The sequence below is a fragment of the Trypanosoma cruzi genome, genomic scaffold (assembly GCF_000209065.1).
Source record: "Trypanosoma cruzi strain CL Brener 1047053517161 genomic scaffold, whole genome shotgun sequence".
Taxonomy (NCBI): domain Eukaryota; phylum Euglenozoa; class Kinetoplastea; order Trypanosomatida; family Trypanosomatidae; genus Trypanosoma; species Trypanosoma cruzi.
The window spans coordinates 419,028-444,173 of record NW_001849569.1 but is presented as its reverse complement, the minus strand read 5'-3'; the positions used below and the strand labels follow the sequence as shown (position 1 = coordinate 444,173).

Below are 25,146 nucleotides of genomic sequence, written 5' to 3'. Positions count from 1 at the left end.
AGAGGAGATGCGTGTATGTTTGCCTGTTGTGTAAGACAGTGATTTCTATGTTCTCTTGGCTGTGGTGGGATGTTCTTTACTATTTACATGCTTGTTTCTTTTGGGTAATGTCCCCACGCATCCCCCCTTTGCTGGGCGAGTCGGTTTTGTACTTTATTCCGGCCGCTGTTGTGTTTTTTGAGTGCATTAACTTTTTTTGCCCTTTGCATCTCCTTTTTTTTTTTTTTTTTTTTTTTTTTCCCAGGAACTTGTGAAGAGAATGATCGCGGGATAGCTGGCGAACTTAATCGAATAGATATATGTATCCTGATAGAACGAATATACAATTTTATACGACACTTTTTCTTATATCTTCTGAATTATTGGGACGACCACGACGTTGAGGGGGTGGGGGGGCAGGGAGCCGACAGCAAATATATAAATTTTTTATTTTTATTTCTTATTTTCACCTTCCCACCGTACCATCCAACCCGCCCCTCTTTTTGATTCCCACCACGCGGCGGGGTCTTGTGACTGGAGGACCCCAAAAGTCTGCCACGTCGTAAGTAATAATATTTCAAATCCTAACTGAGGAGAAAGGACCATGCTAGTGGTTCAGAGAATTTATATATTGAAAAGAAAACATTGAAACAATCAACTAACTAACCCCTTTTTCCTAACTTGTTTGGTTTTTATAGAGATAACTTCAGGATCCGGCTAGCTGCCCAGAAGATTATTCTTAATTATAATTCTCTGCGTGTGTGAGAGGGTGAGAGCGATCGGGGAAAGTGAGAATGAAAGGGCTCGAGGAGTGGCTCGCGTCGTCATCGTCATTGGATGATTCAAACAATGCGGACTTCGTAAGTGCGCCGCCAGTGCGGGGCGGCCGCGGCGGGGAGGGGGCAAGCAGCACGGATGCCCGCACACGTAATGAGGAAATGCGGGAGCGCATGCGAAACCTGTTGGGGGACCGCGTCGTGAAGGCCGTTGTGGAGGAAACAAGTGGCGTGGGAAAAGCAGCCGCGCCACAGTCTGTCAGCACCGCCGACAACTATTATGTAGAGGAGGACGGGAGTCGTCGTGGTGACAGACATCACGAGAAGAATAGCAGAGGTGGCAGCAACAGGTGCATTCGTCCTTCATCGCGAGAGTATCGCCGTGTGGAGGTTATGGTTGTCGACCGCGGAACTCAAACGACATCAACGGTTGGCTGCCAAACGGACCCCGTAGAGAATTATGCACCCTACATGGGATACCCACTGACTCATTGCTGCACCTGTAGCTGCGGAAAGCGGCGCCCTGGTGGCGGCATGCTGCCGCGTGAAGAGTACTCGGGTGAACCGCCTCTTCGGTTCAAGGAACAGTTAGACATGATAAAGAATTCCATAGATATTATGATTGCACGATACAACCTTCCACCGCCTCCTTTACCCCGTGTAGAATGAGACGCGCATATTTTTTGCTACCGTGTGCTTGTCTACATAATTTTTTTATTTTTGTTGTGTTTTTGCTGCGTATTTTGCTTTTTTTTTTTTTTCTTTTATGGCCGTTCTTATTGTTTTCTACCACACTGACAATCAACAACAGAAGTGCTCACGTGAATGTTTCAAGCTTTTTTCCCTTGTTTTATTTATTATTATTTTTTTTTTTGAGGTCTGTGCGTGCGTGACCTTTTAGCGAGTACGTGTGGACGATGGAGGAGTTTTACAACAACCCGTTCCGCCATGACCCGGCAGTGGATGACGTTTGCTACGCCAGCGTGCAGTTCCCCTCAATGACAGCCTCGAACACGGGGACGGAGAGCTGCAGGGAAAGGGATTTCTTCTCTATTTCCTCGGCCCTCCGTTTCCAGACGCAGTTGAGCGAAGCACTTCGAGCCAACAGCACGCTTCGAAGCACCTACGAGGCCCACATTGAGACGCAGCGGAACGAGATTGACCGCCTCAGCGTGGAGAACAACGAGCTGCAGATGAAGCTGACAAGGCTGGAGGCGCAGCTGCGATCCCTCTTGTTGGAAAAGGATTGCTCGACAATGGCGTACAAGCGGGAGGTTGAGAAGAACGCGTTACTAGAAGAAAAAGTTGGGTGTTTAGAGGAGGAGCTGAACTCACTGGAGCGACGCACACGTGAGCTGAGGGCTGCGTATAACAGGACCCCGCAGCAGACGGATGGGTGTGAGACAACTTCTTCTCGGATCCGCCCCAATCTACTTCAGCAACAGCGGGAGAACCATTATACAGAACAGGGGACGCCATCATCATTAGTGAGTGGGAGTGATTTACACTCACCGAAGTCACTTTTAGAGTCGGAGCGTAATAATCGCTCGGGCGAGAAGCAGAAATGGCGGGTTGCAGAGGAGGCCGCTGCATCTTGGCGAACGGAGACCGCAACCAGCATGAAAACAGGATTGGGAGGGCGGACCCCGAAGCCGTGCTCAAAGGTCACGCCGTACCCCACTCAAGTGATGGATGAGGAGAACGATGTCGTTGTTAAGGAATTAGAGAAGCGACTGCTGCGGGAATGTCAAACGAGGGACGAGATTGAAAAGCGGTTGCAGAAGATGGAGTCGACAAGGATTCGCTCCGGCTCCGAGAGGGCGAAGAAGATTGCACTTGAGAGGGAATTTATTGCCGCCCAACGAGCTGTAGGAGAAACCCGAATGAGGCTTCGGGAGCTTTCCGCACTGGTACGATGAGCGAGTTCCCCAATAATACAATAGCGTTTTTGCTGCCCTGTCATGCGCCGTGATGAGCTCGCATTGACTTAAAGAGGAAATCTCCTTTACCTTTTCCTCCCTCATCAAACACACAGGCAAACAGATATCTTCTTTCTAATAACGCCGTTTACAATTTTTATGTAAGAGAAGTTGTCGCACACATACGAAAAAAAATAAGAAAAAAGCGCGAAAAGAGAGAGAAAAAAAGAGTGCACTTTATTTTATGTTTTGTTGACTGCGAGTGTGCCTGAGGTGGGAGGCGGCCATCATTTGTTTCCCGTTACGGACAGCGCGCGGTGTTGTTCTGCAGCGTTGGGTTTGCCTCTGGGAGAAGTACTCGGCACCCGCGGTCTGACTTCATGGGACGGATTTCCCTTTTCTTGTCTTTTTGAAATTTATCCGCTGCGTGCTCAGTCCACTTCTTCGTTCCGGTGAAATGGAGGGAGGCGGCGTTGAGGGGGAATTAGTCGTTAGAGGCGCAGTTCTCTGTGTGTTGTTTGTGACAGAAAACTTCTTCTTTTTTTTTTTTTTATCTCTTTTCTTCTATCCAAAAAAAAAAAAAAAAAAAATAAAGGAATTATTCCTGGATGCGAATGCGCTGTGGGCTTTGAAGCACGAGGCATGCGACTCCGAGGGGAGGAGGGCGATGAAGGCGGGAGTTTTCTGCAGTAATGAATGGGATTTATTTGATGTCTATTCGCCCTCCTGCTGCTGTGGTGGAGTAAAATGTAAGGTAGATGCCGAGGTGCCGCATGCTTGTTTCTTCCCTTTGTTTTCCTGTCTCTCTTTTTTTTTTTATTATATATCTTTTCTTTTTGATGTTTTTGTTGTGTTTTTTCCCTTTTTTTCCTGATTCTTTTCATTGATGCCTTTGAGATGATGTCCGTTTATTTTTCCTTTTGGTGCTCGGCGATGCGGTGTGGCACGTCGTCGTTCCTCCTGTGAACTGCGAGAGGAGGCGGCTGCTCAGTGTCTTTTGAAAGGGGGGACGAGGCGGCTGGAAGCGAAGGGCGGGCAGACGTTGCTGGCGTCGGTGTGCGGGTGCCAAACCCGTAGTCGCACTTGAATGGTTTGCCACACCGATTTGGGTGGAGACGCGGAAGCAAAGTTATCGTCTGAGAGGGGGAGGGGAGAGATACGACGCTGGATTTCTTTTGCTTTTGGTCAGGGTGGACGGCTACAGCGGATGTGAACTGAAACTAATAAACAAACAAACAAAAAAAGTGTTGTCGCTGCAGCATTTCTCCGCGCCAAACGTTGTTCTCATAGCCAAAAAAAGCCCTACTTTTTTTTCTTGTCTCTTTATTATATATATATATGTTGTGGTGTCGATGGGGACGCTATCGACAGTGCGAAGGGATGGAGAGTGAGAGACGGTGTGGAATTTTGCACGTACATGCGCTCTTTGGGGTGTAGTGGCATGAATGTCAAAGCCATAGAACTCGATACAATGATCTGTTACAAGTGTGTGTTTGTGTGTTTTTTTTTCTGTATGCTCCCTCTTCTCGCGTGGAGGAACTCTTGCGAGGAATGTGCACCTCGGTTTCTTCCCCAATTGTCATTGTTGTTTTTGTTGTTTTACAGCTCCTCCACTTCTACTGTTTGCTTGTCCTCTGCGTGTGTATAAGGAAGCAAGGGAGGGATCCAAGGGTTCTCACAAAGCAAGCAAACACAATACGAAAAAGCGTCTGGGGAGGAGCATGTGAAAATGAGCCTCTCCGTCACTCAAAGCGTGCGCGACGAAATGGTGGCTGCTCTCTTGTTGGCCCTTGACTACACTCAGGGTGTTTTAAAAACGGGAATTGGCACCAAAAATGTGAATGTTTTCTTTAGGAATGCTTTGTCACGCGTGGTACGCTGGTGGTTGCCGTGTATCGTTTCTATCTTTATCCTTCTCCTTGTGACGTTGCAGAAGCGAGTCCTAAATGCCAGGAGACGGCAATTGCCTGACGTCATTATTTCAAGTGAGAGGAGTAAAAACCCTCCGTCTAACACCGTTGGGGCGGAGAGCAGCATCGGGAGAAACATTGGGGCTGAGGAAAGCACAGGAATGCAGAGATCACATGAGGCTCAGCGGGTAATAGATGCGTACTTTGGCCCCGCAAATAACACGGTGGTAGACGACTTTGATGCAGATGGGCATGTGCAGAAGCTTCTCAAGCATTTCAATCCCTCAAATACCACCACCACCACCACCGAGTCATGAGAGTTGTGGCTAACAGCCTGTCGAAAGTGTTTATAATGATATAGATGGAGAGAGAGAGAGAGAGGGAGAGAGAGAGAGCTAAAAGGAAAGAAGGGAATAAAATGGAATAGATTAATTACTTCCATGGATCTGTTTGCATCTCGGTGCTAACAACACGGAGGAATTTGTTTCTCTTACTTTGATTTTTTTTTGTGCGTTTTTTTTTTTTCTTTGGTTTTCTTTACGCTCATTGTGTAGACAATAACAGATATAAAGAGGCTTTGAATCCAGTTTTATGGATCCAACCGTTCCACCCTTTTGTGATGGAGTTTCATTCACTCTTTGCGATGATGATGTGTATGCCTTTGGAGGTGCAGTGCCGGAAATTATTTGGCGGCTGCATCTGGTGACACACACATGGCATGAGATACCGTGCACCGGTAGTGTCCCTGCCGCGCGTAAAAATCATGCGGCGGTGAGTTTTGCCGGCAATTTACTTCTCTGCGGCGGGGAGCCGCTGCACGCCTCATTTTTGCAGCCGCCAAAGTTGATGCCGTACTACGAGTTGTCACTGGACACCATGGCTTGGAGTCTTATTGATACAATTGGAGCTATCCCGCTGAATCGGTCACATCACGCCTGCAGCGTTGTTGGCGAGAGCATGATTCTGCTGGGTGGCAAGCCTCTATTGAGCAAGGACGAAGGTGTGCTGACGAACGAACGGCTGAATGAATTTACCCAGGCCGGTTTTTATGATGTCTACATTTTTGATATTCTCTCTCGTTTTTGGCGGGCAGTGGTGGCGCTTGGCCCCGCACTAAGGCTCTGGGGCCACTCCGCTGCGGTGTATGACGAACGATATATACTGGTGTTTGGCGGCATGGATGTGTCGGCAAACGAAACAGTAGTCATCAGTCGCTACGGCAGCCCACATCACCGGCACGACCCACCGGTAGCGGAGGTCTCAGATAAACTCTACATTCTTGATACGGAGCAAATGAAGTTTCGTGTCGTGTCTCCTGCCGTTCAATACCCAACACCACCTCGCGCATTTCACGCCGCCCATATAGACGGTGTCAGGATGTATGTTCTCGGTGGGGTGACCGTTGCCAAGCACGGCAATTTAGTTCCATTCGATGACATGCGGGTGTATAACATCATTGAGGGAAAGTGGAATTTGATGGAATTTCCTTTGCGGTTTCCCGCGGCGGTGCGGAGGCTGTCGTTTGCTTACGAGTCGCAGCTTGTTGTTGTACCGAACATGACGTCCATGTGGTGCCTGGATGTGCACAAGCAGGCGGCATCGAAGGGGTGGAAGGAGGTCCCCACGTCACACGTGAAGGTTGCCGCGATTCCAGCGACGAGCGAGGCTGATGAGTACAACGAGCTGCTGAACCCGAGACGCCGTACAGCGTACGACGACATTCCCTGTGGGCACACGGATGGGGTCGAGTTGTCGCAGTCCATGCCGCCGTCAACGTCGCCCAGGGCACCATCGATGCAGTTTGACATGATCATGGATGAGATTCATCAACTGCGGGAACTTCTCACACAGCGCGGCCCGCGACAGCCTTCGCCACATTCACCACAGCAGAAGCAAAGAAATAAAGAAGAAAGGCCACCAACCGCGACAGTCACGGAAGGCCTGCAGACTGCGAGGAACGAAGTGGAATCAGCTAAAATGAGGGAGAGACGCAGAAGGGGCCGAGAGAAACTAAAAAAACTTACACATCAGAAAGAGCTCATACTGCAGTTGACGCGGCGTCTTGAACATTTATTGGAGCGGAAAAAGGAGGAAAAACAAGAGGAAACCACGGGACTCTTTGCGGTGGGGCAGCAGTTGTCCCAAAGGACATCAGATGAGGCACTGGAAGCTGATCCTCTCATTTGCTCCCTTGCAAAACACTGTGAACGTGATGCTTCTGTGCCTTCTCCCCAGTCGCCATTGCACGATACATTGATTTCATTTCAACGCGAGGGAGTGGAGAAAAAGGGGCAGGTCTCCTTCAATGATCAAGACGGGACCCTAGAACAATGGACGAGGCTTATCGAAATTCTAAAAAAATCGCCAATGAAACCATCATCAAAGGCGTTTCGTGCGAGTGTTGTTATGATTTAAAAAGAACTATTCAATCAATCAAACGAACAAACAAAAATGGCACCACTCCTCCAATTGTTGTTATTGTTGTTGTTTTTGTGGTGGTGGGGGCATTCTCCGGCTTTTTATTGTCTTTGTTTGTGAAACTGTTTTCACTGGGGCCTCCACTTTTGTTTTACTAGTGAGTTTTCGTCTGCCAAATATTCGTTGGTGGGGGAATTGTGTGTAAAGGTGTCTTTCTCTCTCTATGCCATCCAACTGCGTGGGTGCCGTTGAAAACCGAAGGCACGACGACAAAGAAAAAACAAAACCAAAAATTAATTGTATTTATTTATTTCCCACCGTGTCCCTCTTCTCTCTTCTTGGACTCACCTTCCACGCCAGCACGCACCTGAGGGGTGCGAAGGTAGGAAACCGTAAAAGGAAACCAAGCCAGGCGAGAGAGAGAGAGAGAGAGAGAGAGAAAAAAAGGAAATTGTAAGACTTAAAAGGGGCCAAAAGGCGGTTTGACCGACTTTTTTGGTTTGGCGTTTCTGTGTTTTTTTTTCTGTGTTGGCGCGTGGGGTTGTCGTTTTACTGTTCCTTGCCCACCACGTGGGTGGGGGGTATTCGGTTAGAAATTGTCAATGGGGCACGAAGAGCAGGTTGACATGCCCATGGTGCCCGGTGCGGCTGCTCAGTCGGTAGAAGACTTTAGCAACCTGCCGCTTAACGCGCTCTTGACGCACAAGAGCTGGAAGGCGCGGAAGGAGGGGTTTGAACAGATACGGAACAGCCCAAAGAGCCTCAAGGCCCACCTACTGGAGAAGCCGAGGAAACTGATGTGTGAGAGCAATGCGGCGGCGCAGGAGGTACTTTTTGAGGCCCTTAGCGCGCTGGTGAATGTCTGCGATGACGAGGAGTTGAAAATACTTGTGGGGGAGCCGCTAAGAGTTGTGATTGAAAAGGGCATTACCGGCAGACCGCGGGCGGTGCATGCGAGCTTCAAATTTGTGTCGGATCTTGTTGGGGCTGCCAAACAAGCCGAGGTGTTTGATGTGTTGCTACCAGCCTTCGCACACAAGGCACCAAAAAACCGTATGGCTGCCACTCAGTTGTGTGCGCAGATTGTGGGTGAATACGGTGTGGCGGGATTGCCCACAAAGGCCATCTTAAGGGCCATGCAGCCTCTTTTTAATGACGCCAATGCTCAAGTTCGCAAGGAGGCCTCATCGCTATGTTGTCAGTGTTATAGATTTATTGGTGCAGGCATCAAAGGATTTCTTACAGATCTTCGTGATGTTCAAATTCAGGAACTGGAGACATTGTTTGAGGATGTCATTTTGGGCGAAGCGCCACGACGGAGTATTCGTGGCCTTTTGCCTGCGGCTTCAACCAAGCCCACTGCGCTCACGGCAAGTTTATTGAGCCACAACGGCAACACAAACGACATCTCAGATGATGCGTATGAGTCACACGATGAAGTGCCTGTTTTATCACGACTTCCTCGAAATTTCTACCGCGTTGCTTTAGACAAGACCGCAAAGTGGCAGGACCGCGTTGCAATGGTGCAAGACAATCTCTTTCCCCTCATTGCTGCAGCGAAGATACGAGTGAAGGATGACTACCATGAACTTGCAGGCATGGTACGAGAATTACTTTTAGACCCTCAGGCCCCATTGATGCTGCTAGGATTTAAATGTATTCAGGAATTAGCGAGGGCTTTGCGAGCCGCTTTTGCTCCGCATGCCCGCTCCTATCTGAATCCTCTATTTGACAAAATGAAAGATAAGAAAACGAGTGTCGTCGAACACATCACAACAACTCTTGAGATCCTTATGCGGTACAAATGCATTACACTGGAACAGTGCCAGGATGAGATTGAACTTACTTTACAAAGCCGCGTTCCGAATCAGAGACTGGCGTTGATACAGTGGCTTCTTCGACTTACAGTGAAACTGGACCGTAGTTGTTTTAGCCGGCTGAGCCGGGCACAAGTCATACTTGGCCGTTTGATGAATGACGAAAAGGTTGAGATTCGAGAAGCGAGTTGTATGCTGATTTCAAAGTTAATTACATTCCTGGGGGAAATCAATTTTCAGTCACTTCTCGCTTCACTGGATGAAAAGCAACGTATCAAACTTGCCACAGCTATAAACAGTGCTTCAAATATACAGTGTACACCTACGATTTCTCCGGCGAAGAAAACGTTACGTGTGGAGCGGCGCGAGGGCTCCTCCGTTGCGGTTTCACGGAGCCTCTCCATTGGTGAAACGCACTCGCCTTCCCATGTTAGTGCGTCACTGAGGGGACACCGTCATTCTTCGCTCATGGCGCGTCACTCATCTCCTGAATTGCGGCGGCAACATCCCATAGATGACTCCGTGTCTTTGGAGTCAACACTCCCCTCTAAGGAAGAGGCGTCTAATCGGATGTTAGGTTTGATGAATGGGGATACGACAGTGACGCAGTTGCTGCGATCCAAGGAATGGGGAAACCGCTATAATGGAGTCATGAAGATACGAGAAATGGTAGAGAGATGGTCAAAAAAGGAGTGTACAGAATACCTAGATACCGTTCTTGTGTACTTGCGTGTGGATCCAGGCTGGCGAGAATCCATATTTCAGGTATTCCAAGGGTTGCTCAGCGTGATTCAGGAGCTTGTGGTGCGGGCAACGGAGGTGAGCGCTGGGGCAAGTTATGCCATCATAAACGGTTGTGTTTGTCGACTTACAGAACCTAAAAACAAGGCGTGTGTTCGTAACTTAATGACTCAGATCGCAAAATTTCAGGGCATTTCATTTGTGACACGTCATTTAATGGGAGAAGTAACATCTGTTAAAACACCGAGACTAATGCAGGAGTGTAATGAATACATGACACAGTTACTGCAGACATTTCCAGCTTCCCATGTTGATGCAAAAGGTATTATAGATTATGTGAGGATCCACTGCTTTGGGCAACAATTCCCTGCAGTGCGTTCCTCCGGTGTAGCGTTACTGGTGGCTCTGAGGCTACACACCGGTCCTCTTGTTGATAATTACATGAATAATACCATTCCTGCACTGCGCACCGCATATGAGGAGGGTGTTTCTCACAGTAACGGCAACAAAATGCCCCACCGTGGAACTGGGTGTGACGTGCATCGAGCATCTTCTCCCGTTTCCCCCTCGCGTATGCAGAAGACAGAAAACAGACTTTCCGAAAAAGGAACGGGACAACACGGTGCTGTTGTAAATACAGCACCCTCTCGCGTAGAAAACCGAACGGGCTTTTTATCTAGGGGATATGATCAGACACAACATATTACCGAAAATGAAGAAAGCCCCATGCGTGCAGATGTTTCTCATCAATTAGCTCCTTTGATTAAACAAATCACAAGTGCAACGGATTGGCGAATGCGTTTAGATGCTGTGAAAAGAGTAGAGGAATTGATGTATGCTTCCAACAAAAATATTACACCAAATCTGGTAACGGAATTGCTGCGGTCGCTTCGCAGTCGTTTTGAGGAAGTCAATAAAAATTTTGTTATTGACGTGCTTCGGACAATTTCTTTGGTGGTGGAGTCGGCAGGCTCCGAGGCGTGTCGTCCAGGAATGAAGAGTATCCTCCAAGGAGTATTAGGGATGCTGGGGGACCAGAAGATGAGCCTTCGCGATGAGGCGACAAACGTGGCGTATCTCGCCTTGGATTGCCTGGGTCTGGACCTTGTTCTGCAGTGTATGCAGAAACCTCTCACATCCGAATCACATACCGCTCACCAAACAGCATTAGGACTTATTGAGCGGGGGTTTCAGAAGGAGCCGGAGGCGGTGGTGTCTAAGCAATTGGTCATTTCTCTTGTGCCTGCAGTTGTCCGTCTTTGCATGAGTCGTATTCTTGAGGTTCGCGTGGCCGCTGAAGGTGTTATCGGCAAATTTCTTTCATTAGTCGGAGATGAGGCGGTTTTGAAGGCCGTGCAGAGTCTTCGCCCGGCGGAGCAACAAAGTGTGATGGCGCCTATTGAACGACAGGTTCAGATTTTTCTCCGGACTGCGAATGAAGAAGAAGTTCGTCGAACGTCCACGTTGGCATCCATGATTTCAGCTCAGGCGCCTGCTTCTCACACGCCCCGTTCACCGAGATCTCCGCGGGCCGCGAGCAGGAACCTGAGTATCAGTCATAAGAGTGTTGACTTTTCTCAGATGTCGCAGGGGGCGCCGGCATCCTGCACGGCGTCACAGCGGACATCTATGAGCAAAGAGGCCTTGCAACCCTTTGCACCGTCGCTTGTACAACCATCGGCATCGGTGGCACAGAGTACACATCCCCAGGTACGTCGTGAAGAGCTTCTATCTATGCAGGAGATCATGGTGGGGTTGCGATCTGCCTCTGCGTCAACGGCAGCCAGTACATGTGTAGAATTCTTGGAACGGGTTAAAAATGATGGGGACTGTGGAACTCCCGAGATAATTCAAGTCATGGTGGAGCGTCTTTATGAAAATATTAGATTTTTTGATCTAGGTTTGGCTCTCGGTCTCATCCGATGCCTAAAGGCCATATTTGAGAGACCCCGTTACACCCAGTGGTGTCATAGTAGTTTACTTTTTAGGATACTGGGCATGATCTTTGACTGTCTTTTGTCTGAGACATTCTCGCTGCAGGAAGAAGTCATTAAAGCGCTCAACAATATGACGCTTAAGCTGTTAGAGGGATGCCCTGGGAATGACGTGTTCAGTGCTTTAATGTCACGTATGACGAGGTACTCCGCCATATACACAGAGAGTGGTAAGAAGGTTGACCTGAAATACATCCAGGTTACTGTGAAGTGCCTTATGAGACTCGATTTTGACGCCGTTTCGCCGGACAATGTGGTCCTGTGCTGCCATGAGTATTTGTTACAACATCCCCCCAGTGCCTTTCGAAATCTGGACGATCTTTCCATACGAACCGTGAAAACAATTTTGCAAGACTTTTCTAGAAGATGTGGGCTACCGCTTCTTGACGTTTCTAATCGACTGGTGGGAACACAAGACCTCGTGACGCATTTCATCCGGGCCTGTTTAGAGAATCAAGAGCGCGCGGCGCGAGCGATCAGCGAGAACGAAGAAAAGAAGGCGGTGGATGCTAATATGCAATTGCAGAGCCACCCGCAGCAACAACAACAGAAACAGCGAGATGCGTCACCATCGCACCCCGCTCGCACCCGGCGCGGCCAAAATGTTTACGTGGATCCGAATGTTCCAGTCACGCCATCCGAGGCACCGCTTGGCCCACGGGGAGTTGCGCTTGTCGCCATGGAGGAGAAATCCATGGCCAGCATTTTTTCTCGCATTCGCAATCACTTGACGTCCAAGCAGGGCATCGAGGAGTTGTATGCCTTCTTGAAGCAGCACCCCAAGAGTCCAGAGTTTGAACAGCAGTTTCGCCGATGCTCCGAGGCGTTCCGTTCCTACATTAAGCGAAAGTTGGACCGACAGCTGCAGGACGATCCCACAAAACCCCCGGGGTTTTCACTTCCCGATGTTCTTCGGCCGATACCGTAGATTTCGTGCTCTTTTTTCTTTTTTCTCTCGCCCTTTCTCTTTTCTTTTTTTTTTTTCTTCTTCTTTTTGGCTGCGTGTGTCTGCCTGTAGTTGTGGTGCCAGTTGTTGGCAGGGGCGGGCACCAAAATGCAGGGGAGGCCATAAGAAACAAACAAAAACAAAAACAAACAACAAATAAACAACAACAACAAAAACGAGGTGAAAAAAAAAGGATGCGTTGTTACGCACTGCTGAGGAAATCCATAAAAATAAAGGAAAAAAAAAAAAAGGGTGAGGAGTTGAGTTTGGGTGAATGGTTGGAGAAACGGAGGCAAAAACAAAACTACAAGGAGAATGAGGGGGAGATTGCCTTTTTCTTTCCCTTTTTTCTTTTCCTTTTTCCTTGTTTCTTTCTTCCTGCTGGTTCTAAATCTTACTCCATGTGCTGGATTTTTTATTGACCGGTATTATGTTCTTTTCCGCGGAGCCCGTGCAGTTGTTGGAGGAGAGAGGGCATTCGAGTCCTCTTCGGCTTTTGTTCCCCCTCCCCAATTATTATTATTTCTTTTTGGCTGCTGCGGCTGGTGCTGCGCCACTTGTTTTTTTTTTTTTTTTTTGTTCTTGCTTCGGTTTGTCCTTTTTTTCCCTTTTTTCTTTCTATTTACATGCACACGCCAGAATTAGGAATAGAGTTCTCTTGGAGAGGCCACGCTTGCATCATCCCCAGAGCGAAGCGAAGCGAAGTAATAACAAAAACAACAAAACCATCGGAAGCCCTAAACGATCAAAATGCCACCGAGACGTGCCATTGACGACGATGAGGAAATCACAGAGGAGGAGGAGGAAGAAGAACTTGAAACAACAAGTGAATCTGAAGAAGAGAGCAGCGTGGAGGGCTCTGCGAAGGGTTTGGGGGCGGGAACGACCGGGCCGAAAGAGGCCGTGCTGGTAAACAACCCAAATGACGAGAAATACGTTGTGGAAGGAGCACGACACGTTCAGACCCCTCCCGATAACGTGACGGGCTCAAAGATGTTGTACAAGAGCCGGCCAGAGTCACCAAGGGGAATGAGGGAAGGTAATAAGCCCGAAACCAGCTTGGGGAGTCAATCCCTGCTTCAGGCTCAAATTCCTCAAGAGTCCTTAAAGATTCCCTCTGATATGGATATTCGAAAGCTTCGTAACAACCCGAATGATGAAATGGTAAGAGTAGAAGACGCACTCAATATTCCCACGCCTCGAGGGAAAGGTCAGGGAGAAGCAGGTGGCTTACTTTTGCGGAATGCTCCTCATGATGAAGCAATCCCCTTGTCTACTCGTGGTAGTTCTGTCGGTACACCGCGAAAGCAGACTGGTGAGAAAATGGGTGCGATGGCACCCACTGATGAGGGGAGTAGTGCAGATGAGGAAGCCGAGGAGGTCGAGAGTCAATCCCGCGGTTACACCAACCAGCGGCCTGAGGCCATTGATACGGAGGCTCATCTAAAGACCAATGTAATCCCAAACCTTGAGTACAAGCCACAGGATTATGCCAAAATAAACAGTACCGCCAGCCGGGAAATGCAAGAGCTCTTTAAATGTATTCTTGATTACCAGCCGGTTATCCCGGATCTGCCGGCAAAATTGCGTCCATTTATTCCCGACTACGTCCCATCCATTGGAGATCTTGATCCCTTCTGCAAGATATCCCGACCAGATGGACGACCCGATGGCTTGGGTCTTTTTGTCTTGGATGAACCCTCCGTGTCGCAGTCTAACCCTGCAGTCGTCTTGTTAGAACTTCGTGCAACAAATATTCACTCAAGTGGTGGCTTGGCAGAGGTGGTGGACTCCTTTGAAGATGCTGCCAATCGGCCAGAGGTCATTGACCGCTGGATTGCGGACGTCAAAAAAGTGCACTACAAGAAACCCTTGCCCACGACCAACTACCAAATGCCCATGCCGGAGATAGAATCCTTGCTACAGGTTTGGCCGCCTGTGTTTGAAGAGTTTCTTAACTCGGATATTCAGTTCCCACCGCCAACAATCGACATGGACCTCGACCAGTACGTGCGCACACTTTGCTGCATTCTTGACATCCCCACGTACAACTCTCTTGTTGACTCTTTGCATGTTATGTTTACGCTATATCAGGAGTTCCGGGCGAACCAGCACTTTCAGCATGAATAGGCAGAATTTGTTTCTTGTATTTCCTTTTTTTTTCCCATTTAGAACTAAAAAAGACTTCGTCTTTAACCCACCTTCTCTGGCTCTGTACACTCCTTCAATCACCACGCGTTTTTTCAGTTTTTCAGTTTTTCAGTTTTTTTTTTTTTTTGCATTTCTGTGTGCGGATTTAACCATTTCTTATGGTTATGCCTTGTACAACTTGCGTCAAAGCAGGGCGATGCATGAAATTACAGAACGGGAAAAAAAAAAAAAAAAGAAACCGAAGGAACGTGTATGGGTGGAGCGTTTGAGTCGCACGATAACGACAGGGATGAGCGAAGAAACTAAGTGTTGGAGACGCAGCAAACGCGTCACTGCATGGAGCCCGATTCCTACTGGAAATGGGAGGGGAGAAGGGAGGGCTTCTTTATACTTCTTTAGGTGACGTGGATGACACCGATGAGAGCTCTCTCTTTTCTTTTTTTTTTTTCTTTTTTTTTTTTTTTTTTTTTGATTTATTTTACGCTGATTTATTTTTGTTTGTTTTGCCTTTGTTGTGTGTTTGCTCATTCATTTTTGTGGAAGCAAACTTGCCATAGTTGGAAAGAGGCGTGTCCCTTATATGAGCTCACCGGCGTGGTCTGTCTACGAGGGGGATTGGGGCAGCTTCTGCGATGATGCCGACAACGTACCGCCAACGCTTTCGTTGAAAGGGTGTGGACTGCGTCAGAAGTGCCTGCTGCAGCGTGGTGCGCAGGGCGCGGTGTATCTGGGTGAGGATGCCGACGGAAACGTCTTTGTGGTAAAACGACTTTTCACCCAGCGTAGTGAATTTGGTGTTCGAGGCGTTTCTGAGGGGTCGCTTCGGGAGGCTACGCTACTCACCTACATTACTGAGAGGTCAAAGACACTTGGTCCCGAGCCTCTTTTTGGGGTTATCCGTTTGGAAAGGATTGTAGAGGCCCCATTTCAAGAGTTGAGTCTCATTTTGGAGAGGTGTGCGTTTAATTTATCGCGGATGGTTTTTTATAGTAGAAAAAGGGCGTATAGCGCTGCTGGTCTCTTCCCAGAGACTCCTACTCGATGCCCCATTCTTGCCAAGATGAATGTTATTCAATATCTTATGCGGGGGATTTTAAAAATACTTCAGTTTCTTCATGAAGAGTGCCATATTATTCATCGAGATGTGAAGTTGGGCAACTTGCTTGTTGGGGAAGATGGACGCGTACGTCTTGCAGACTTTGGAAGCGCTCGATTTATGCATGAGCCGGTGGAGAAGATGTCTGATGCGAGATCCGGGGAATACACACCCATATCTCTTCGGACGACCGTGATTTACCAAGCTCCTGAGTGCCTGCTGGGTGAGCGGTCCTACACGGCGGCGGTGGACATGTGGGCAGCCGGGGTTGTGTTTGCAGAATTACTTTTGCAGCAGCATCTTTTTCACAGCTGCAGCGAGCTGGGGATGCTCTCTGACATTTGGAAACTTCTTGGCACTCCATCGGATGATCCATCGGTTTGCAGCGGCGAGGGGGCTGTTACATACGCCGTGCGCACAGAATCGACCATTGAACGGAAGTTTCCCGAAAGAATTGTTTCCGCAGAAGGCCTAGACCTGCTTAAACGCATGCTTGAGACCAACCCGAAGAAACGCATCACCGACTCGGAGGCCCTTCGTCACCCCTTTCTCTGCGGTCCCGCGGTTGAGTCGGGTATGGAGGAGGCCCGACGGTTGTGGAATAAGAAAGTGGAGGCCTGCATGCAGGAGACGGTGGCACAGCCAGCTGCAATGGGAATGCGTTCGTTTTATGTGGACAATGTTGAGTTCGATGAGGAGAGTGGCGAGAATGATGATGACGATGGTGAGATTGCAACGTTGCCAACATGTCTTGATTGTTTTCCACACATTTTGTCCGACGTTAACGGCAGACATGATATTTGAAACGAATTTTGGAGGTGAAAAACAAACAAACAAAAAGAAAAACTAAAAATGGCTACAACTACTCTGTTAAATGAGCTTTTCTGTGTTTCTAGGATGAGTCAACATTTTTGTTCAGTAGGTGCTTACTTTTTTCTTGAAGTTTTATTTCTAAAGTTTTTTTTTTTTGTTATTTCCTTTTATATCTTTTTTGTCATTTTGCTTTTTTTTTTTTCCCCCCCTTGTGTATCCGTCTTTTTCTCTGTTTGTGTGTGTGTATTGGGATCCCATTTTGAAATTTTTTTCTTTTCTGCCCCCATTTTTGTTGTCTTTCTTTTTCTCTCTCTCCCTCTCTTTCTTTGCCTTCTTCGATAGCGTGCGCCAACAGTTTGCCTTCACCAGCAAAGGGGGCGGAGGTGTGGGGGTGGGGTTTTAAGGTTACGTAAATTTTAGGAATACGTGAGGCATCGTGGCATCCGTATGCATTACCGCACGCTTGGAGTCAAGCGTCGGGCGACACAAGAAGAAATACGTAAGGCATTTCGCTCCGCGGCTGTGCGAGTGCATCCCGATAAACCCGATGGGTCTGTCGAGCTCTTTCAGTCTTTACAAACCGCGTATGAAGTGCTGAGTAATGAAAAGAAGCGTGCTCTCTACGACGCGGAGTTGGCGAAGAAAATGAGTAATCTGCGTGGGTTTAAGCGACCTCCCCCGCTTGATAATATTCGTCTACCAGTACACTACAAATTGGCGGACGATGAGTACTACGCATTTGAAACAGCTCCGGATTGCTTGAAATGCTCGTTTAAACATGGCGATATAATCAGCTGGAATAACAAGTTGGGCTGCTTCATCGGTCTTGCAGGTGACAACTTTTTGTACTGGCGTCAGGACGACCAAACACATGCATCCAAATTGTGTCAGATGGGAAGTTTTGGGATGGGTGGTATAAAAGTTGTGGTGCGTGCCAACTTTATGCTTGCACGTGGGAGGTTCGCCTCCTCATCCTTGCCTTCTCGTTCTGCTGATACCGCCAATTCAGGAACTGACCGAAAAGTGGCGGGAAAGCAGCATGATGACGCTGGAAAAAGCGCTCCAGTGACTCATGGGGAGGCGATGAAGAAGGGCCGGCCTGGCCGGCTCTCGGACGCAGAGAGACTGCGGCGAGATATTATGCGGCGGGAGCGGGAGCGTTATTACTGGGAAAGCATGGCGGCGCTTGCGGAGAAGGAGGAAAAACAGCGCGTGCGCTTGATAGAGAAAATTGAGGCCGATATGGAGGATGAGCGGCAGAACTTCAGGAACTGGCTGGAGGCAGGTGGCGTTGCCGTAGGGGGGGAGGAGCCTGCATGGGTCAGACACGCGAGACGACACGCGTTTGGGAAATGATCCTGATTTCAAAGTGAGTGTGTTGGATTTTAGAAATCAGGCGTGAGGAATTGTTGTGGGGCGCTGTTGGAAGAAGAAATAATAATAATAATAATAATAATAAAAGGTTGAAAGTTACGAACGGTGGGAGAATGCACGGGGCGTGGGAGCGCTTCAACCCGTTCATATGGTACTAACAGAAAACAACAACAACAACAAAAAAGAGGGATTGTGTCTCTGTGTGTCTATTTGTATGAGGAAAATGTAAAGTATAGAAGAATTAACAACACAAATTTGCATGTGAGTTGCGGACTGCCGCATGAAGTGCGCTGGATGAGAGCTTCCCCTTCCTTTTCATCAAGCCTTCCTTTATATATGTGTACACGTCTCTGCTTTGGATGAGAAAATGTGCCGCAGCCTTTCCACTTGGGGAGAGGGGCAGTGATATTGGAATGGTACTGCTGGGCCAAACCTCGTGTGCTTTTTTTTTCCCTTCTGTTCTTGTTGTGTACAATGACGTTGCTGCTGCTATTTATAATGGGAATGACGCCATCTACCACCTGCATGCGCATCGACAAACACACACACACACACACAGAAAAAAAAAAAAAAGGGGCGTTGTGGTGAGAAGAAAGGAGTGTGGATGATGTTTGACTTCCTTCACACATTGATTCTTTTTCTCTTGTGTGTATGTTGGATGGGACCACGTGGAATGACTTCTGGGAATTTGTCACATTTTTTTTTTACTTTTTTTCTTTTTATTTCTTTGCGATTTTCTTTTTTTTTTTTTCTTTCTTTCTTCCTTTCCTTTTTTTTTTTTTTTTTGTTCTCTCTACTTCTGTTCTTTTTTTTTTTTTTCTTTTTGTTTATTTCTGCCCTTCATGTTCATCTGGCCGAGTTATACGGTTAGGGGCGGGGGCAGGCAGGCAAGGCGAATTGTGTTTTGCCTCCACCCACTTTACCTGCCAATGACCGTGGACACAACACTCTTTTGCTTCGAGACAAACAGGGGCCCGAGGACACGGCATGACCACGACGGGGATCATTGCCACCATGCACGGAGGCAACAGGCCCGTAGCGGTTTGTTTCACCTCCCGCATGGCCCACTGCGCACACCCATCTTTATGCCTGTTGCGACACAAGCCGCGCTAAAAGGCGTGACGGTGGAGCAGCTGGAGGAACTCGATGTGGAGATTATTCTCGGAAACACGTATCACTTGGGACTGCGGCCCGGGGAGGACGTTCTTAACGAGATAACAAGGCTGAAGAATCTCCAGGAGAGCGCTGCAAAAGGGAATGAGGCGCATGAATCGCAGCCCTTGCGGATACGAAACAACATGGATGGGATTCATTTCTTACAGGGATGGCGACGGAATATTCTTACCGACAGCGGCGGATTTCAGATGGTGAGTTTGCTGCGGCTTGCCAAAATTACCGAGGAGGGTGTGCGCTTTCAGTCCACTCACGGTGGTAATGGCGGGGGCGTACAAATGGTTCAAAACAACAATAATAACAATACTAATAACAGCGGTGACAACAATAACAATGTGGCTTTTAATAGGACGGAAGAATGCATGGAGTACACACTGATGTTGCGGCCAGAGGATAGCATTCGTATTCAAAATGCCATTGGAGGTGATATCATGATGCAATTGGATGATGTTGTGCATGTTCTCACAACTGGGCCTCGTGTGGAAGAAGCCTCTAAGCGTACTGTGCGTTGGTTGGACCGATGTCTTTCTGCCAACATGAATCCAGATAAACAAGGTATATTTGGCATTGTGCAGGGTGGTCTGGATGCTACGCTACGGGCAGAGTGTATTGCGGAAATGGTCAAAAGGACCGCATGTAAGGGATATGCCATAGGGGGTTTAAGTGGTGGGGAGGCAAAGGACGACTTCTGGCGAGTCGTTGCCCAGTGCTGCAAGGGGCTGCCATACGATAAACCACGGTACTGCATGGGTGTGGGGTATCCAGAGGATATTATTGTGTGTATCGCACTCGGAGTAGACATGTTTGATTGCGTGTACGCTTGCCGTACGGCGCGTTTTGGCTCCGCGTTAACATCCACGGGGAAGATTCAACTCACAAAGAAGGCGTTTGCGAACGACATGAGACCTCTGGATCCCGCTTGCAACTGCAGGACCTGCAATTCTTTCACCCGTGCGTACCTACACCTTATCGCAACGAAGGAATCTCTTGGTTCTACCCTTCTTTCCTACCACAATCTGGCGTATCTCATAAACCTCACCCGCAGGGCAAGAGCGGCTATCGAGGATGGAAGCTTCACGGAGTACGTGCAAAATTTCTTTGTGTCTTATTACCCCAAGCGAAACTACCCTCAGTGGGCGGTGGATGCACTGGACTCCGTGGGCATTGAGCTTTTGTAGCACGACGACATTTGTCTCGACGGGAAGTCATACGAAACAACGATAGAAAAAAAGAATGAAAAAAGACACGCCACAATGAGAGAATTTGAAAAGACACATACACACCGACACATATATGTGTTTCTTTATGAATGTGCCGCCTGCTGTGTGCAGTGTGCGCATTTAAATTGCTAGTGGTTTTTTACATCTAATATAACTCAATAGATGTCTGCTGTTTTTTTTCTTTTTGCATTTCCTTTTTACTTTTTTTTTTTTTTTTACGCACTGGGGAGACAAAGGAAGGTGAACAAATTGCAAAGGGATATAGCGAGAGAGTGAGGGAGATGACTGAGGTTTTACAACTTTCTTTGCAGTGTTACATGGGGCGCTTTTGCCTACCGGTAGACCCACAGCTGAGTATTCGCGAGACGTTGCGGTACTTCAGACGGAAGGTCCCGGAATTGGGTCAAGTAGATATGGACGCCTACGCGATAAACTACAACGGGAAGTTATTGCTGGAAGAAACCATCACACTAAAGAGCGCACAGGTTGGGGAGGACGGTGTATTGATACTTGTGAAGAAGAGCGATTGCCCTGCGGCTGACACCAGAAAGGATGAGGATGACGAGTGAAAATGAAACGGGACGCATGTGAATGTAAGTGAGACTCAGAGAGAAAGAGGACGCAACGGAGCGAACACAACGAGGGTGTGGTGGCGTACATTTGGGATGTGTGGGCTTTGTTGTATGCCTCTGGTGGTAGTGTTGGTACTCTCCACGGCTAGAATGTAATCGAATTGTATGGATCCATGTATGGATGAATCAATGAACGAAACTCGGTGTCTTTTGCTTGGACGGAACAGCCGCAGCACCTTCACATCGTTCCTTTTTTCTTTTTTTCTTTTTTATTTTTTAATGTCTTCTTTTTTTCCTGTTTCTTCTTTTCTTTCTGTTGTTCCACTGTGTCTTGTCGCGCCGTGTTTTCATACCAAGTGCTTAGGGATTGCACACGCTCTGGTCGTCATTCCCGCTGCGTGGCAAACCACGAGAAAAGGAGTAGGGGACTGGCGGGGACGAGGTCGGTCATTTGCGTCGCACACGGAACTGGAGCGTCCCGTACCGCCAGAGCGTGGGGAGAAGAGATTTATTTATATTTTTACGTACGGACAGAGAGAGAGAGAGAGAAAGGGAGAAGGAAGAAAAAGTGGGGATACTGACGGCATGTATCCCTCTCAAACTGCAGCTTCGGGCGTTGAGGGCGACGGCGAAGGCTCCACCGTCATTGCGGCACACGGTCGCCTTCCAAAAATTTTAACTTTTGAGGTCAACCCGCAGGAAATATGTTTTCGTGAATTCGAGCCACACAAGACGTACGAGTCACCGCTGCATTTAAAAAATATGACGAAAGAGACGCAGTTCGTACGGGTGAGGCAACCGCAAAGTCGAGTGTTGAAGCTGAGGCCCCCGCGGCGCAATGTGACGAGTGTGAAGGTTGCGCCTGGTCTCACTGTCACGTATAAAGTGCTTTTCACACCCGAAGAGAGCCGCAACTACAGCTGCGATCTCGTTGTTACGACGGAGAGGGAGGAATTTACAGTCCCTTTGCATGCAATAGCGAGCCGTGGTCAACTGACGTTGCCGGAGTCTTTTACAGTGGCACCGTGTCCTGTAAAAAGTACTGGCACAACCAGCCTTTTTATCCGTAATACGGGAAAGCTAGAATGCCAGTGGCGTGCAGAGGCGTCTTTGCCATTTACCGTAACCCCGTCCTCTGGTGTTTTGTCTCCAAATGGAGGGGTGTTTCCCGTAAGTGTTGGATTTGCACCAACGAGGCTTCAACAGTACGAATCAACCATTTGTTTCCTTCTTGGCCCGGAGGGAGATGTGGTTCAGAAATTGCCTGTCGTTGGAAATGCGGTAGAGGTGGAAGTGGTGTTGGAGCAGAACACATTAGAGTTTCCAGTCACCTTTGTGACGCTGGAGAGCCAGGCATTGGTGCGTGTGCGGAATGACAGTGGATACACGGTTTGTTTTTCATGGAAATCCGATCGCAGCTTTGCAGAAGAAAGGCGCGCTATGGAGCAGAATCTTCTGGGGCAGACGGAGGCTGTCACGCATGCCGTCTTGACGAGCTCAAAAAATGAAGCAACTCGAAGACGTCTGATAGAAGAGCGCCGTGAAACACTTGCGGGAGGGGGGCGTGTGTTTGATGATGATGTATTCACCCTGGAACCTGTGAGCGGTACAATCTACGCAAAGGGCAGCCAAGAGTTTATTGTCACGTTTAATCCACAACTTGCCATGGACTATATTGCCACCGCGTATCTTGACATTGGTGGCAGGCGACAGCGACTCCCCCTTCAGGTGAAAGGAACGGGCATTGGTCCACAATGCGAACTTGAGTACACCCGTCTTGACATTGGCGAAGTCTTTGTCGGTGCGGTGCATGAGTACCAAGTGGATATTATAAACAAGGGATGTATAGAGGCACGCTATGCCGTTCTTCCACAAAATACACTTATGGGACGAAAATTTATCTTTCAGCCTTCCGAAGGCGTATTGGCGCCCGGGACGCAAGAGACACTTTTTATTCAACTTCAGACAGATCTTGTGGGTCTTATTTCTGAGACATTTCACATTCATTTGCATGGGTCTCTGGATGAATTGACAATACGCATTCGAGGAAGTGTCACAGGACCCGCGCTTCGGTTTGAGGTGGAGGAGTTGGACTTTGGTAACGTTTCATACAACTGTCTACACTCCCGTGTAACGCAGATGGTAAATGTGGGGCAGGTGCCGATTACATTTCGACTTCGCGTCCCCGAATCCAGTTTGTTACACGGGCTCATTACTGTATCTCCATCTGAGGGAATTATTTTACCAAAGCAACAAGAAGAAATACACGTGAGTCTTGTCTCCGACATAGTAGGGAACTGCGAGACGATGTTACTGGTGGATGTGGAGGGGGTTGGCGATGGGGTGGATTCAATTCCCATCAAAGCGGCATGTCTTGTACCAACACTTTGTCTTTCCACGGAAAGGCTGCAATACGGCACATGTTTTGTTGGCCACGAGTACGTCATGAATCTGGAGGTTGTTAACAAGACCGCACTGCTTGGAAAGTACAATTTGGTTTTACTCAATGAGGAAGGCGTTCGGGCGGCAAATGCCATAGTTGTCATTGACTCACCAGAGGGGTCACAGGCCCCAAAGGTGATTGAACCTCATAGCCGGTCTCAAGTGCCGGTGAAACTGACCCCATTGGCAGTCGGTGGATTACAAATGACTTTGTACGTACGCGTGCTGGGATCCAATGAGCCGCCGCTGCCTGTCTTATTGACGGCAACAGCACGTGGCCCTGTGGTGACGGCGGAACCCAAGTCGCTTGCATTCGGTACATTGGTGTTGCTGGAGCCTTCAGAGCGAGAGTTTGTGCTGACGAATACAAGCCCCATTCCCGCCTTCTTTTTTGCCAATTTTCCGGAGACGAGCAAACGCAACAGCGTCTCCACTGCTTTTTGCATTGAACCGTCAAAGGGGGAAATTCCTCCACACAGGAGCACAACTGTCAAGGTGACGGCACGTCTTGACGATGCGCGGCTTTTTTCAGAGCAGATTCAAATAATTGTGAGGCACGCTGAAGAAGATCCGCTGTTTGTTTCTGTTACCGCAAACGGTAAGGGATATGCTTTGGTTCCCATCGGCCCCATTGAGAAAATTGATTTTGGTGACGTTTTTACTTCGACGATGGCGGAGAAAAACATTCTCTTACGTAATGAAGGGAGGCGGGATGTTGAGGTGTTGTGGAGTGGCGCTCGTGCAAGGGCGGGCGGTTTATCTCCTGTGTTCCGCATCGTTCCTGAGACTGTTGTGATTGGCGCCGGAAACAGCTGCACCTTCACTGTCCAAGGCTTGGTAGATGAGGCCGGGGTTTTCACGGAAGAATTTCTTTTGAAGGATAAGAAGGAGTTCCGACTGATATTCACCACATGTGTCACTGGGAACTTTGTTTTGCCTGTCATTGCCTACAGCAAGAAACGGATTGTCTTTGATTACGTCTACGGCGCAGAGGGTGAAACGGGAAATGCGGTCATAATGAAGACGTTTACCATGAAGAACACAACAACTCAATCTCTGGATGTGACACTCAAACGCGTGGAGAAATCAGGTGAGGCAGCTTCTCCATTCACGTTGGTCAGCCCAAAATCCTTCACTCTTATGAGCGGTGAAACGCAAATTGTTGCCGTCAACTGTGACGCCTGCTACCGTCACGACAATGTCGCTCACACGGCGAAGGGTAGGATATTGGTTGCATTCGCCAATCATCCCTTCAGTGAGTATGTGAGCTTGTTGGCCAATATTGCATTCCCATCCATCCGCATTGAACCAGAGGACCGGCAAGTAAAATTCGGCTCTATTCTTACAAATACGGAGGGACGCTCAGAGCTTACTCTTACAAACTTGTCACCTGTTGTTCCGGCTGAATTTTATTGGAGTATCGAGTACCGCAGCGAGGTCCCTTCGGAGCAGCCACAGCGAGATCAGAAGCGTTTTGACTTTGTTCCCTTTCGGGGGGTAATTCCTCCAGGAGGAAAACGTGTTGTTGAGGCTGTTTTTTACGGCACCCGAGGTCGACATGATGCCACGGCAACATGTACTTTAAAAGGGGGACCAAGTTACAATGTGAGTCTCATTGGTTGGAGTGATGTCACCGTACGGTTTGAATCCACAAGTCTTGATTTTGGTGTGATGCATTACTTGGAAAGGGCGAATAAGACCATCTCCATCTTCAGTCCTTCTCGCGTTGCCCGTTCATTTACTGTGAACACTATCGCACTCAAACAACCTGGATCGATAGTGGTGAGGCCCATGAAGGGTGTGGT

The 25,146-nt window shown here is 48.4% G+C and overlaps 11 protein-coding genes across 11 annotated transcripts, besides 24 other annotated features; all 11 read left to right on the top strand.

Moving 5' to 3' along the window:
- Window positions 1–25,146: part of a sequence feature (heterozygous, Esmeraldo-like haplotype) that runs on past the window's edge.
- Window positions 214–239: a microsatellite.
- Window positions 243–717: a mobile genetic element.
- Window positions 412–446: a sequence feature (AT_rich).
- On the top strand, window positions 774–1,424 carry Tc00.1047053511751.114 (hypothetical protein, conserved; the record flags this gene model as incomplete). Its single annotated transcript, XM_813418.1, has 1 exon — window positions 774–1,424. The coding sequence occupies one exon, from the start codon at window positions 774–776 to the stop codon at window positions 1,422–1,424; it is 651 nt and encodes a 216-aa protein (XP_818511.1).
- Window positions 1,465–1,541: a sequence feature (A-rich).
- Window positions 1,604–1,629: a sequence feature (AT_rich).
- On the top strand, window positions 1,673–2,674 carry Tc00.1047053511751.110 (hypothetical protein, conserved; the record flags this gene model as incomplete). Its single annotated transcript, XM_813405.1, has 1 exon — window positions 1,673–2,674. The coding sequence occupies one exon, from the start codon at window positions 1,673–1,675 to the stop codon at window positions 2,672–2,674; it is 1,002 nt and encodes a 333-aa protein (XP_818498.1).
- Window positions 3,245–3,268: a microsatellite.
- Window positions 3,452–3,555: a sequence feature (A-rich).
- Window positions 4,404–4,901, top strand: Tc00.1047053511751.90 (uncharacterized protein; the record flags this gene model as incomplete). Its single annotated transcript, XM_813404.1, has 1 exon — window positions 4,404–4,901. One exon carries the CDS (start codon window positions 4,404–4,406, stop codon window positions 4,899–4,901), a length of 498 nt encoding a protein of 165 aa, XP_818497.1.
- Window positions 4,949–4,979: a microsatellite.
- Window positions 5,065–5,123: a sequence feature (A-rich).
- Tc00.1047053511751.80 (uncharacterized protein) lies at window positions 5,176–6,999 on the top strand (the record flags this gene model as incomplete). Its single annotated transcript, XM_813403.1, has 1 exon — window positions 5,176–6,999. One exon carries the CDS (start codon window positions 5,176–5,178, stop codon window positions 6,997–6,999), a length of 1,824 nt encoding a protein of 607 aa, XP_818496.1.
- Window positions 7,417–7,442: a microsatellite.
- On the top strand, window positions 7,605–12,482 carry Tc00.1047053511751.70 (hypothetical protein, conserved; the record flags this gene model as incomplete). The annotated part of the gene is made up of 1 exon (XM_813402.1): window positions 7,605–12,482. One exon carries the CDS (start codon window positions 7,605–7,607, stop codon window positions 12,480–12,482), a length of 4,878 nt encoding a protein of 1,625 aa, XP_818495.1.
- Window positions 12,494–12,550: a sequence feature (A-rich).
- Window positions 12,632–12,677: a microsatellite.
- Window positions 12,828–12,880: a sequence feature (GA-rich).
- Window positions 13,058–13,124: a sequence feature (A-rich).
- Window positions 13,251–14,630, top strand: Tc00.1047053511751.60 (hypothetical protein, conserved; the record flags this gene model as incomplete). Its single annotated transcript, XM_813401.1, has 1 exon — window positions 13,251–14,630. The coding sequence occupies one exon, from the start codon at window positions 13,251–13,253 to the stop codon at window positions 14,628–14,630; it is 1,380 nt and encodes a 459-aa protein (XP_818494.1).
- Window positions 15,083–15,121: a microsatellite.
- Window positions 15,232–16,551, top strand: Tc00.1047053511751.50 (protein kinase, putative; the record flags this gene model as incomplete). Its single annotated transcript, XM_813400.1, has 1 exon — window positions 15,232–16,551. One exon carries the CDS (start codon window positions 15,232–15,234, stop codon window positions 16,549–16,551), a length of 1,320 nt encoding a protein of 439 aa, XP_818493.1.
- Window positions 16,705–16,762: a sequence feature (A-rich).
- Window positions 16,826–16,896: a sequence feature (GA-rich).
- Tc00.1047053511751.40 (DNA-J protein, putative) lies at window positions 17,008–17,916 on the top strand (the record flags this gene model as incomplete). Its single annotated transcript, XM_813399.1, has 1 exon — window positions 17,008–17,916. One exon carries the CDS (start codon window positions 17,008–17,010, stop codon window positions 17,914–17,916), a length of 909 nt encoding a protein of 302 aa, XP_818492.1.
- Window positions 17,994–18,019: a microsatellite.
- Window positions 18,631–18,767: a sequence feature (A-rich).
- On the top strand, window positions 18,864–20,285 carry Tc00.1047053511751.30 (queuine tRNA-ribosyltransferase, putative; the record flags this gene model as incomplete). The annotated part of the gene is made up of 1 exon (XM_813398.1): window positions 18,864–20,285. One exon carries the CDS (start codon window positions 18,864–18,866, stop codon window positions 20,283–20,285), a length of 1,422 nt encoding a protein of 473 aa, XP_818491.1.
- Window positions 19,395–19,441: a microsatellite.
- Window positions 20,500–20,544: a sequence feature (A-rich).
- Window positions 20,609–20,896, top strand: Tc00.1047053511751.22 (hypothetical protein, conserved; the record flags this gene model as incomplete). Its single annotated transcript, XM_813423.1, has 1 exon — window positions 20,609–20,896. The coding sequence occupies one exon, from the start codon at window positions 20,609–20,611 to the stop codon at window positions 20,894–20,896; it is 288 nt and encodes a 95-aa protein (XP_818516.1).
- Window positions 21,143–21,212: a sequence feature (A-rich).
- Window positions 21,432–21,456: a microsatellite.
- On the top strand, window positions 21,485–25,146 carry Tc00.1047053511751.14 (hypothetical protein, conserved; the record flags this gene model as incomplete). The annotated part of the gene is made up of 1 exon (XM_813422.1): window positions 21,485–25,146. A coding segment is annotated over one exon (3,662 nt), but the record flags the coding sequence as incomplete, so codon positions are not given.